Consider the following 14,043-nt stretch of genomic DNA (forward strand, 5'->3'; position numbering starts at 1 on the left):
TCTGAACAAACAGAGTAAAAACTCACGGACAACTAGTAAAAGTTCAAATCAAGTTTATTCACCCACTGGGTCAAACAACTGCAAAGACAAAGATACGTTTCCCCCAGCACAAGTATGTATACCCTCCTACGAGGCAGAGGCAACAGCCATAACATCTCTGCTGCTAGGCAGGAACTTAAGGGTGTAATAGGACAGTTCCTTCTCACTTCATCTGACCTCGGCCTGAATTCTTCACTCCTCCCTAATCCACGGCATCCAGTGATTGCCTTTTTCATCACTCAGTAATTTTCCATACCCTTAGTTCTTATCCACCCTCTATTGACCCCACCATATACATTCCTTAAATATGTAATCAACAACTTATAGTATGGTAAGTATATTTCAAGCTAGAATCCAACAAGATAGTTTGGGTACCATTAATTGACTATTTAGCAGTCTGGCTATTTAAATTCAGATTTTGGTTTCCCAAAGCATCTTAAGGCTAAGTTTATCATTAGAAGCTTTGGAGGAGCGTTGTTAAATCTCTGATCTGTTGCCCAAAACCATAATTATTAACGTTACACTTGGAAATGCTCATAATCTACCACTCATAGAAGAGCTAAGTGCATCGTTAGATGCTCCCCCCCCCCCCCCCCCTCCTGCGTCACTTTATCCATAGAAGATCTCCACTAAACATTTAATCACATTGTTTATCTGGCTCTCTGTGACTGCCTATAACTCCAGAACAAAGTTGAGTACAAATACAAAGTTATAAAATATGATTAAAATGAAAACCGAGATCACTGCCTTCAAATATAAACAGTAGGCGGTATTTCAGTATTTCATGCTCAATCAATTGAGTTCTATTTTGCTACTTGTAGGCTACTGTGTGTAATTTGTCTCCATATACTTCATGTTATGTAGCCTGAAATGTGTGCAATGATGTGTTTGTGTTTGGGGTTGTTGCCCTGCTGGAAGACCCACAACCTTCTACAGAGACCTAGTTTTTGGACATTGGAATGAACATTCTACTTCAAAAAAACTTGACTGCTGATTTCATGATGTATTGCACACATTCAAGGCCCCAGGTACCGGAGGCACCAAAGCAACCCCACAGCATTATTAAACCTCTCCCATGTTTGATTGTGTGGAGAGTGTTTTCTTTGAATGCTTCATTTGGTCGTTAATAAACATAGCAAGACACCACTGCTGAAGGAAGCACAAGAAAGCCTTATTTAACTTCTCATAAACCCACCTAAACAAGCCTAAATCCTGGGAGAAATGTTCTATGGACCAGTGAAACAAAATTAAGCACTTTGGCATTATAAATCAGCACTGTGTTTACTGACAACCGAATTAAGCATTCAATGAAAATAACACCCACCTTATAATCAAAGACGGGGAGGTTTGATAATCCCGTGGGGTTGCTTTGCTGCCTCTGGTACTAGGGGCCTTGAATGTACACAATGCATCATGAAATCAGCAGATTATCAGGTGTTTTGCAGTCCAATATTCAACCCGGTGTCCAAAAACTGGGTCTCCATAGAAGGTTGTGTGTCTTCCAGCAAAACAACGACCCCAACAAACATCAAAAAGCACCAAGGAATGGTTCAAGAAGAGATGCTTGACCATTCTTGGGTGGCCAGCAAAGACTCAGATCTGAATCACATCCAAAAGCTATGGTGAGATCTGAAAACAGCAGGTAGTGTAGGGCCACTTATAAAGCAGTTTGATGCTAAAAAAACTGGGCCAAATTCCAGTAAAAAGGTGCATCAAGCTCGTTGATAGCTACTAGAAGAATTTGTCTGCAGTTGTCTTGTCCAAGGGCTGTGCAACCAAGTACGATTTCCGGGGTGCCAATACTTTGTCCATACCATTTGCTTTTATTTTCTTAATAAAAAAATATAATTGGTGCTGCGATGTTGAAAATCAAAAACAAGGTGTTTTGACCAAATATGTGTATATACAGGTATATACAGTATCTTTTTCTACTTATTTGAGAATAAATAGCAAATTAATTAAGAAAAGTGCAAGGGTGCCAATATATAAGTCATGTTATCATTGCAACACAATGTGAATGACAGTGTTGGCTATACATCACAGAGCACGCTCTGGCAGAGCATATGGTGGAGAACAGCAACGCTATGCTGGTACTGCATGCTGTGAAACGACGTGCGAAGCAGCTGAGTAGCGAATATTTCTTTAGAAATCAACAACTTTGGTTAGTCATTACCTAATACAATACAATTTGGTGCTTTATCTTGGAGGGACAAAGGCCAAACTGACGTTTGAGTAGGTATGCAGTACAAGCCCTTCCTTCAGTGATGGTCTGCCACTGGCGATAGGGTCATAAAGTGACAGGCTCCTCTTTGGTTTCTTTTCAATACCCCATTATGTAGTAAAAGGATACTAGATAGTTGCTGCATTGTGGTGTGGACATGTTGTTGCTGTTATCATTGCTATATGGCATTGACCATTGCTGAACAGACCAGACTGTCTAGTTTACCATGAATTGTTCATCCCTCAACACACACACATACACCAAAACTACATCTTGTCACGCAATCAAAATAATTAATGTTTCAACAAAGAGTGGCTTTTCTGCTAGATTTGATTCGAACTGTTAATATGCAATTTTTTACAAACAATCAATTGGTTATAAAAACAAAACTGAGTAAAGGGAGATAACAGATCACTATTTGATTATATGTTCTATATACTCTATATTCCACATTAAATATTTGATATTGTACCAGAAAGTTAAATAGTAATGCAACTTTCATGCATCATGCTATATATAAAACCCATGTCAAATGTGGCAAAGTGTTCTTAACCTTGGCCACTGTATGGTGTCTGCAACTACCCTACATCATTGCATTTGTGGCCCATGTCTGGCATGTATCCGGTCATAGTGTGTGGTTGTTGTCGCACCTGTACTGTGTTATGACCCAGAACTAATTTATCACGAAGCTGAATCAGTGCCCCCTGCCCTGTTCAGTGTCCACCATCCACGCATACTTGTTTTAGGAAAACTGCAGTCTTGCTGCTACAGCCATTCAGTGCTCCCAGGCCTTTACTACCCCACACATAAATAGTTAGATGAATAATTGGGCCTTGACAAAGTTATGTAACCCCCCCCCCAACTCGTGGCTGGCTGTTGAAATAATCAATGTTAAAAGCCTTCTGCTCCAGTACAGACTAATTTTCATGACGTAAAAAACAACTGCAGCAGAGAGGTCATGCCACAAGGACAAAAAGCCATTTGATAAACAGCTAAAAGTTATTATGTCCTGTAACAAAGGGCAAACAAACATGGTAGTGATTTGTTAATAAGGTATATTTCTCCATAAGTGGCAACAGTGGATGACAACACCATTAGGAAGGTTATCAACTTAAACTTAACACTGAGCTCCCTTTTCCCAGCATTAATATACCCAGATATAATTTAGCTGCTGCTTTGTTTTCACAACTCCATCACCTGCACCTCTCCACTTCCTGGAAGTAGGACTCTAATGGACTCAACAGGTCTCATTTCCACAGAACCTTTTCAAATTACAGAAGCCTCTCAAAACACTTTTAAACACAGATAAACAAATACAACTCTTGATTTGGATGAGTGTCCATCTCATCCACTCAGCACCAGTTGGAAAGGAACCTTTCTAGTAAAGGTTCCTCCTGAACATTTGAATATGCATTCCAAAATGTAATTTATTTTGGTTTCTCATAGTTACACGTGTTACAGATAAGTTTAGACAGCTGACTCATTAATTCTGATTACTGGGCTAGATAGAATATTTTCAGTAAGGGAAAGAAGCACGGTTTTCCAGACAAAGCATCCTGACAGTGGGGCAAAAAAGTATTTAGTCAGCCACCAATTGTGCAAGTTCTCCCGCTTAAAAAGATGAGGCCTGACATTTTCATCATAGGTACACTTCAACTATGACAGACAAAATGAGGGAAAAATATCCAGAAAATCACATTGTATGATTTTTTATGAAGACCCACTTGAATTGTGATATAGTGAATTATAAGTTAAATAACCTGTCTGTAAACAATTGTTGGAAAAATGACTTGTCATGCACAAAGTATAGATGTCCTATCCGACTTGCCAGAACTATAGTTTGTTAACAAGAAATTTGTGGAGTGGTTGAAATACGAGTTTTAAAGACTCTGACTTCACCTGTACATACTGTATACATATAAACACACACATACATACATACATTTGTCTATAATTTCTTGAGGTGCTATACGCCTTTTAGAGCCTCTATTTACATTAACTATACCAAACATTAGGAACACCTTCCAAATATTGAAAACCCCAGCAGCGTTCAGTTCTTGACAAATTGAAACTGGTGCGCCTGGCACCTACTACAATACTCTGCACTTTATATATTTTTTCTTGCCCATTCATCCTATGAACGACACACATACACAATCCATTTTAATTGGCTCAAGGCTTAAAAATCCTTCTTTAACCCGTCTCCTCCTCTTCATATACTACACTGATTTGAAGTGGATTTAACAAGTGAAATCAATAAGGGATCATAATTTTCACCCGTATTCATCTGGTCAGTTCATGTCATGGAAAGAGAAGGCATTCCTAATGTTTTGTATACTCAGTTTTTATTGAGATCTCTGCAACCACCGATTTGATTGAACATGTAGCTACTGCATATGTATCTCGGATACGAAAATGTTACTCATTCAAAGTAGTTGTAAGGATTCAATCGTTTTTTCGTAGTCCTTGCTGCTTGGTTTTGCACTTATACAGGGATGTCTTGGTGTGAGAGATAATTTTACTGTCCTTGTGTATTGTGTGTACGATGATAAACCTTCAGAATTTCTTGACCTTTTCCATTTCTGTCATAATTGCCTTACCCTTGTCTTTTACTGTAATGTTGTAGAACTTGTGACTTATGGAAAACAAAAATATTATCAAACAATGACCGAGGAAGGTAAGCTTTTTCAATAGATTCTTTGAGTCACTTTTCCCATCTGTTTTATTTTTCTCTCCATTTTGATTACTTTGACTTATGCTTCATTATTTTGTGATTGTTATGTATGCTTTTGCTTGTTTGATTACCTCTCTCTACGAGATTTCACTGACATAAGTGCAAATCATTTTCCAATGCTTGGACATCTACATGTTTGGACATCTACATTATATTTTATTTTTCTTCGTGCTCAGAGGTATTTAACTCTTGCTTGTTTTAGTGTTTCGTGATTGATAGCATTTGTTAACGTGTATAATTGTGTTTTGTTTGTCTAATAGTATAAAAAAATGTGTCAAACTGAAGTTAATAGGTGTAGTGTCAACCATACAGTTATTGAAAAGTTTGTGTGAGATTTTTCACCCACTCTTTTTAGATCTTCTAAAGGGTTTTGCCTGATGTTTCAAAATATGACTAATTTAGCAGGCAGAAGTGCTAAGTTATTTTCCAACTACAGATCTGCTTGTGAGTGGATATGTACTGTCCTGGTTTGGGGTTACTTTCAGCCCCAGGGCCTTGTCATTGACCATAGAAGATTAGTATGGGTATCTGACTCTTTTCCACGTTAACATATATACACAAACATGCCTGCAAGAACATACGCAAGGACACACACAGACTCCCCGAAAAAACATTGGAACATCACATCAGTCCTTTCTCTCTTTCATCTTGGAGACACAAAATCGGCCATGCCTCTGCACACAATCTGCAATGAGAACGGAACAGAGTATGCAAGTAAGATTTACGTCACTGATTTTGGCTCATCCACCCTGGAATTGCATAACAGGCGTCACTGTCAGAAAACCTAGTAACCAAAGAGAGATAATGTAATAATGATAACTGGGAAAGGGCTGTCCTCCAATGGTGAGTCAGGCTAGAAGCAGTAGACGTGGAGGGTGTGTGATCCATATCAGTGTGTCAGAATGTATTAACGAGTGTGTGTGCCGAGCAAGGGTGTTGATTGCTACAGACAGCGGAAAGAGAAAGAGGGTGGAGAGCTCTGTGGCACTGGATTGCTGTTGAACAGTTAATGATTTCGCTGGAAGGTCACACATGGTGACAAGGTACAGCTCGATGACTCACCACAGCAGTCCTGACAAATTAGCCGACCTTGGAAGCTTTCATGTTGATTGAAATGCACTAGCCTGATTGAAAGTATGACCAACATGCGTGCACTGACTTTCATGCAGCATGCCCATATATGCATTCACGACCACTTCAGTAACACGTGTGATGTAGTTCTGACCCCTACACACAAAACCCTTCAATGACAAAGCAAAAACAGGTTTTTAGATATGTTTGCAAATATATTAAAAGTGAAAAACAGAAATACCTTATTTACATTCAGACCCTTTGCTATGAGACTCGAAATTGAGCTCAGGCGCATCCTGTTTCCATTGATCATCCTAGAGATGTTTCTACAACTTGATTTGAGTCCACCTGTGGTTAAATTCAATTGATTGGACATGATTTGAAAAGGCACACACCTGTCTATTTGAGGTCCTACAGTTGACAGTGCATGTCAGAGCAAAAACCAAGCCATGATGTCAAAGGAGTTGTCTGTAGAGCTCCAAGACAGGATTGTGTCAAGGCAGAGATCTGGGAAAGGGTACCAATACATTTCTGCAGCATTGAAGGTCCCCAAGACCACAGTGGCCTCCATCATTCTTAAATGGAAGAAGTTTGGAACCACCAAGACTCTTTCTAGAGCTGGCCGACCGGCCAAACTGAGCAACCAGGGGAGAATGGCCTTGGTCAGGGAGGTGACCAAGAACACGATGGTCACTCTGACAGAGCTCCAGAGTTCACCTGTGGAGATGGGTGAACCTTCCAGAAGGACAACCATCTCTGCAGCACTCCACCAATCAGGCCTTTATGGTAGAGTGGCTAGACAGAAGCCACTCCTCAGTAAAAGGCACATGACAGCCTTTTACATTGGAGTTTGCCAAAAGGCACCTAAAGGACTCTCAGACCATGAGAAACAAGATTCTTTGGTCTGATGAAACCAAGCTTGAACTCTTTGGCCTGAATGCCAAGCGTCATGTTTGGAAGAAACCTGTCACCATCCCTACGGTGAAGCATCATGGCTGTGGGATGTTTTTCAGCAGCAGGGACTGGGAGATTAGTCAGGATCGTGGGAAAGCTGAATGGAGCAAAGTACAGAGAGATCCTTGATGAAAACCTGCTTGAACATATTACTGAGTAAAGGGTCTGAATACTTAAGTAAATGTGATATTTTATATTTTTTTATTGTCATTATCAGGTTATTGTGTTTAGATAGATCAGGGAAAAAACGACTTAACAAATTTTAGAGTAAGGCTGCAATGTAACAAAATGTGGAAAAAGTCAAGGGGTTTGAATACTTTCTGATTGCGCTGTATATGCCATTTTGCAGACACTTTTATACAAAGCGCACTATAGTCACGTGTGCATACATTTTACGTATGGGTTGCCCCAGCAGGAATCGAACCCACAACACTTGGCGTTGCAAAAAACACGCTCTATCGACTGAGCCACACAGGACCACTGCCTGGACTACTGCCAGAGCTGTTCTGAAGGAAGTTTTCAAGGAAGTGAGTTTGTGTTTATACAGGGTCTCCCGCCCTCACCTTCCGTCAACCAATCATGTCAATGCAGAGCTATACGGAGCCCTCCGTATTGTTACCACATTTTAGAGGTGCATGGCGATGCAGTACGGAGCTCAATTTGGCCTCTGGAGGCTCCACAATTGCGTCACACCATCCATACTGTGCCTCTGACCACATTTTCGGGTTAAGCATACATTTATTCTCATGCAATAATGGGGATTTCCAGCAAACTCAGCTTTTACACCTGCTAATATACAGCAGCCTTATTGATGTGCAGGCCAAAATTAAGTTTTAGGTGCTCATATGAATTTTATAGCCAATCAGCGTTGATCTAAACTGAGTGAACTCAGCTGTGACTGGTCTTTGAGCACCAAAAAAAACGTGTAAAGGGAAGCCAGTTTGAATTTGGCTTCAAACCAATCACATCACATCAATAGCCAAACATCATTGACAGAAAAAAACTTGAATTGTTCCATTTCATTGTGTTGTTGTCCTCTGGTGGCTAGCTAGCTAAAATCAGCCCTTTTCTAAATTAGCCATGGATGGTGTTGTGGAAATTCATACTGAGAGACTTTGGCATTTCTTCAAACAATTATCTTTATTTAATATTGATTAATTATTGCAATACTGACTGTTGGACTGAGCAGTCTAACCTTCACAGAAATGCAGAGTTCTTTATATAGCTGACACCAAGAATGCTTAGTCATGGCTGGTTCCACCCCTCCGAAGCAGATTGGGGCAACATAAGCCACTCTGGGTTCATCGTGTCGTTATCTGCACGGGTGGTATTGTCTTAACCCCACCCTGGCTTAGTTTCCCAGATGCCAGGATGATTATGAGACAATGAGGGATCATTCTAAACCTAAGCTATCTCTAGTAAAACCCATTCTTCACTATACACCCAGATTAGCTTCAGGGACCTAGAGTGGAGACCATAAAAACACATCATTAGTAGAACTGAAATGTCTTACTTTTTGTTACGTATTAATTGTTAACCATTAATATCAAATCAATCAGGTAAATACATCATTTTTCTCTCACAATGGAGATAAGGATATTGACTTGTGGTTTTACGTAATTCTCCATACTGACCAATGATTATAGTAGTGGTTCTGATCCAACCTTACATTCATTCATTGTGCCTGTAGCCTGAGAAGATGGAAGTTCAACATGTAGCTAGATGTAGTATGCTAATGTTAACTAGCTGGCCTGGCGCATCATTGCCCATGAAAGGAAGTTAGGCTACCGATCAAGAATCTTAGCCAGGTAGCCTAGGACAACATAAACTAAAAGCATGTAATGTATGACAGAGTTATAGACCGTTTTAGGAAACATGAAAGAGGAGGATGGCAATGACGTTACTCTACAAGTAGGGTGAGTCAACGTGTTTTTTCGACATGCATGCACTTACATGCACACACACAGAAATCAGTAGCATGGACAGCCACATCATATTTAGTTTACATTGATTGGACAAAATACATTTTGGTATCTTTGTTTTGTCACTGTATTAGATTAAGCATAGGTGATTAGATGTGGAAATGTTGAAGTTTAATTTTCCTGTGCGAACACCATTATGAATATCAAGAGGGTGTGTCTTGCATAGGTAAGTTATCTCTAAAGAAAAGCCATGGACATTCAAACTGTTGCTTGTGCAAAGCACATTTTCACTGTGAATGTATTATTGCGCCAAAAAGTCTGTTATCAACACACATGGCAGTCCATTCAAAATGGCAACAATGGAACATGTGGTTTTTGATATGCATCCATTTCAAAGCAGACCTTTGGATGGGGTTTAAACACATCAAGGTGATATTCAGACATTATTTGATGGATTTTGACAATTCTAAAAGCGTTGAGTATCTTACATTTATCAGAACTGTATTGTTGACCTTTTATCAATTTTGACAACCGTTGCTGCTTACATACACTAGCGGTCAAACGTTTTAGAACACCTACTCATTCAAGGGTTTCCTTTATTTGTACTATTTTCTAGTGAAGACATCAAAACTATGAAATAACATATATGGAATCATGTAGTGTGAAATAAATCAAAATACACTACCATTCAAAAGTTTGGGGTCACTTAGAAATGTCCTTGTTTTCCATGAAAACATACTTGAAAATAGGAAATATAGTCAAGATGTTGACAAGGTTATAAATAATGATTTTTTTATTGAAATTATCATTGTGTCCTTCAAACTTTGCTTTCGTCAAATAATCCTCAATTTGCAGCAGTTACAGCCTTGCAGACCCCATGCTCCCTGAAGCACCTCCCACAAGTTGGATTGGCTTGATGGGCACTTCTTACGGTCAAGCTGCTCCCACAACAGTTCAATAGGGTTGGGATCCGGTAACTGTGCTGGCCACTCCATTATAAACAGAATACCAGCTGACTGCTTCTTCCCTAAATAGTTATTGGAAAGTTTGGAGCTGGGCTTTGGGTAATTGTCCTGTTGTAGGGGGAAATTGGCTCCAATTAAGCACCGTCAACAGGGTATGGCATGGCGTCTCAAAATGGAGTGATAGCATTCCTTCTTCAAGATACCTTTTACCCTGTACAAATCTCCCACTTTATCACCACCAAAGCACCCCCAGACCATCGCATTGCCTTCACCATGCTTGACAGATGGCGTCAAGCACTCCTCCAGCATCTTTTCATTTTTTCTGTGTCTTACAAATGTTCTAATTTGTGATCCGAACACCTCAAACTTCGATTCGTCTGTCCATAACACTTTTTTCCAATCTTCCTCTGTCCAGTGTCTGTATTCTTTTGCCCATCTTACGCTTTTATTTTTGTTGGCCTGAGATATGGCTTTTTCTTTGCAACTCTGCTTAGAAGGCCAGCATCCTGGAGTCGCATCTTCACTGTTGACGTTGAGACTGGTGTTTTGTGGGTACTATTTAATGAAGCTGCCAGTTGAGGACTTGTGAGGTGTCTGTTTCTCAAACTAGACACTAATGTACTTGTCCTCTTGCTCAGTTGTGCACCGGGGCCTCTCACTCCTCTTTCTATTCTGCTTAGAGCCAGTTTGCTCTGTTCTGTGAAGGGAGTAGTACAAAACATTGTACGAGATTTTCAGTTTCTTGGCAATTTCTAGCATTGAATAGCCTTCATTTCTCAGAACAAGAATAGACTGACGACTTTCAGAAGAAAGGTCTTTGTTTCTAGCCATTTTGAGCCTGTAATCGAACCCACAAATGCTGATGCTCCATATACCCAACTAGTCTAAGGAAGGCCAGTTGTATTGCTCCTTTAACGAGAACACAGTTTTCAGCTGTGCTAATAAAATTGCAAAAGGGTTTTCTAATGATCAATTAGCCTTTTAAAATTATAAACTTGGATTAGCTAACACAACGTGCCATTGGAACACAGGAGTGATGTTTGCTGATAATGGGCCTCTGTACTTCTATGTAGATTTTCCATTAAAAAATCTGCCGTTTCCAGCTCCAGTAGTCATTTACAACATTAGCCATGTCTACACTGTATTTCTGATCAATTTGATGTTATTTTGATGTACAAAAAAATTGCTTTTGGACAAAAACAAGTACATTTCTATGTGACCCAAAACTTTTGAAAGGTAGTGTATATTTTATATTTGAGATTCATTAAATAGCCACCCTTTACCTTGATGACAGCTTTGCACACTCTTGGCATTTTGTCAACCAGCTTCACCAGCTTCATGCTTTTCCAACAGTCTTGAAGGAGTTCCCAAGTATGCTGAGCACTTGTTGGCTGCTTTTCCTTCACTCTGCGGTCCGACTCATACTAAACCATCTAAATTGGGTTGAGGTTGGGTGATTGTGGAGGCCAGGTCATCTGATGCAGCACTCCATCACTCTCCTTCCTGGCAAAATAGCCCTTACACAGCCTGGAGGTGTGTTGGGTCATTGTCCTGTTGAAAAACTAATTAATTTGTCCCTCTAAGCCCAAACAAGATGGGATGTCGTGTTGCCTACAGAATGCTGTGGTAGCCATGCTGGTTAAGTGCTCCTTGAATTCTACATAAATCACAGACATCAAAGCACCCCCACACCATAACACCTCCTCCTCCATGCTTTACGGTGGGAAATACACATGCGGAGATCATCCGTTCACCCACACCACGTCTCACAAAGACATGGCGGTTGGAATCAAAAATATCAAATTTGGACTCATCAGACCAAAGGACAAATTTCCACCCGTCTAATGTCGATTGGTCATGTTTCTTGACCCAAGCAAGTCTCTTTTTATTGGTGTCCTTTAGTGGTGGTTTATTTGCAACAATTAGACCATGAAGGCCTGATTCACAGTCTCCTCTGAAAAGTTGATGTTGAGATGTGTCTGTTACTTGAACTCTGTGAAGCATTTATTTGGGCTGCTATTTCTGAGGCTAGTAACTCAAATTAACTTATCCTCTGCAGGAGAGGTAACTCTGGGTCTTCCATTCCTGTGGCGGTCCTCATGACAGCCAGTTTCATCATAACTCTTGATGGTTTTTGCGACTGCACTTGAAGAAATGTTAATGTCTTTATTAAAGTAATGATGGACTGTCATTTATCTTTGCTTATTTGAGCTGTTCTTGCCATAATATGGACTTATGTATACCCCCATACCTTGTCACAACACAACTGATTGGCTCAAAAGCATTAAAAAGGAAAGAAATTGCACAAATTAACTTTTAACAAGGCACACCTGTTAATTGAAATGCATTCCAGGTGACTACCTCATTAAGCTGGTTGAGAGACTGCCAAGAGTGTGCAATGTTGTCATCAAGGCAAAGGGTGGCGATTTGAAGAATCTCAAATATAAAATATATTTTGATTTGTTTAACACTTTCTTGGTTACTACATGATTCCATATTTGTTATTTCATAGGTTTGATGTCTTCACTATTATTCTACAATGTAGAAAATAGTAAAAAAAATCTAGAAAAACTCTTGAATGAGCAGGTGTTCTAAAACTTTTGACCGGTAGTGTAAGCTAGCCACCAATTTAAAACAGATAATGTTGGTTACCATCTTTATTAAATTGTCCAATATGATCTGATCTACATCCTTATTATTTAAAGTAGTAAAGTAAGGACATTTTGACCTCTATGTTGAATGTCATTATTTTTGCATTCTGTTTATGCCATTACTGTCTTTTGTATTACAATATTTTGGTACGTTGTATGTGAATACGGTGACAAGAAGAGGTTACTAATGATCATAGATGGACCTCATCAAGACACATTTATTAAGAATTTGCCTGGTGCAAAGTTGGCAGTCGGCAACCCCGAAAGAATATCTTGCGGCAGCTACTATAAGTTCTGAGGGGAGCTGTATGAGAAAATATATTAAAACGAGGAGCGGAAGAAGGGCGATAGCTCCACCCCCCTTGCTCTTCAAGTTTCTCTAAAGTCTATGGGTAAAAATTTTAAAGATGCTCACACATGCTAAATCGTCATTTGTACAACTAATCAGTGACGAAAAACCATCCCACTGGAACAACTGTTGCTCGTTTATTTTTGCATCCCACAGTCTTTTGACACACATTACGATACCATATGTTACATAGTCTGTCCACAAAAAATTAGTAACAAAATGTTTTTTCTGAAATGGATATTATCAAGTGCAATATCTTAATCAGTCTCTTAAATTGTATGTAACTGTTTTGTTCTATCTTTTAGACTAAATGCTATGCCTCCAGAAAATAAAAGTGTACAAATTTAGGTTCAACTAACGTAAAGGCTTAGTAGACCTGGTCATAGATTGGGTGTGACCGATTATGCTTCATAAAGTGTTCTCTCCCACTGGCATGCATCTAGGACATTGCTGGGTCATTAGTACATTATATGACATTGACTTCAAACTGTAATTTGAATAGTGATATGAAAACTTGCTTCTGTTTTCCTTTGAACTTAGATAGGTCTGGAACCATGAGAAAGGCAGAGGAGCCCTGAGTCCAGGCAATGGACCTGTGAAGGTGACACAGGGCTTTACGTCCCCTACTGTAGTTAACTCCCTGATGGTTATGTTGCAGGACAATTCAGAGAAAAGGCATCCATCCTTCATAAGATTGCCAAAAAGAAATGCCAAGTAGAGGACAGCGAGAAGGCTAATGGAGTAGCCAGCCGATCAGGTGAGTGGTCTCTACTCCGGGGGGGGGGGGGGGGGGGGGGGGGTCTAGTGTACTCCCATGTGTTAACACAAGTGAATGATATCAGAAACGCACACAAGTTGAAGAGTGATCTCTTCAAATATTTGTATGTTTAGAAGTTGGCTAAACATTTGTATGTTTGGCAGTTGGCTAAACATTTAAATATATCCATTCAATGCTCTATATTGTTTTGAAACCATGTAATTGTTAGATATTTGTTATTATATAACAGGTTCAGAAAAATCTACTATCTGATGAAATGCAGGTCGACGCTATTCAATAATCTCCAATAACCACACAGGCAGAGATCATCACTATTTGGCCATGTTACAAAGTACAGAAGTTCCAAACAGTCATTATGC

General features: G+C 39.6%; 1 protein-coding gene across 3 annotated transcripts in view; it reads left to right on the forward strand.

Annotated features, from left to right (window-relative positions):
• The window catches only part of LOC139378784 (sodium/potassium/calcium exchanger 2-like), a 180,783-nt gene that overhangs the window by 147,620 nt on the left and 19,120 nt on the right, over positions 1-14,043 (forward strand). For all 3 annotated transcript variants that reach the window (XM_071121281.1, XM_071121282.1, XM_071121283.1), the window contains one exon: positions 13,565-13,663. In XM_071121281.1, the coding sequence (XP_070977382.1) occupies positions 13,565-13,663 (99 nt within the window). The remainder of the gene's footprint in view (positions 1-13,564; positions 13,664-14,043) is intronic.

The sequence above is a fragment of the Oncorhynchus clarkii genome, chromosome 21 (assembly GCF_045791955.1).
Source record: "Oncorhynchus clarkii lewisi isolate Uvic-CL-2024 chromosome 21, UVic_Ocla_1.0, whole genome shotgun sequence".
Classification (NCBI taxonomy): Eukaryota; Metazoa; Chordata; class Actinopteri; order Salmoniformes; family Salmonidae; genus Oncorhynchus; species Oncorhynchus clarkii.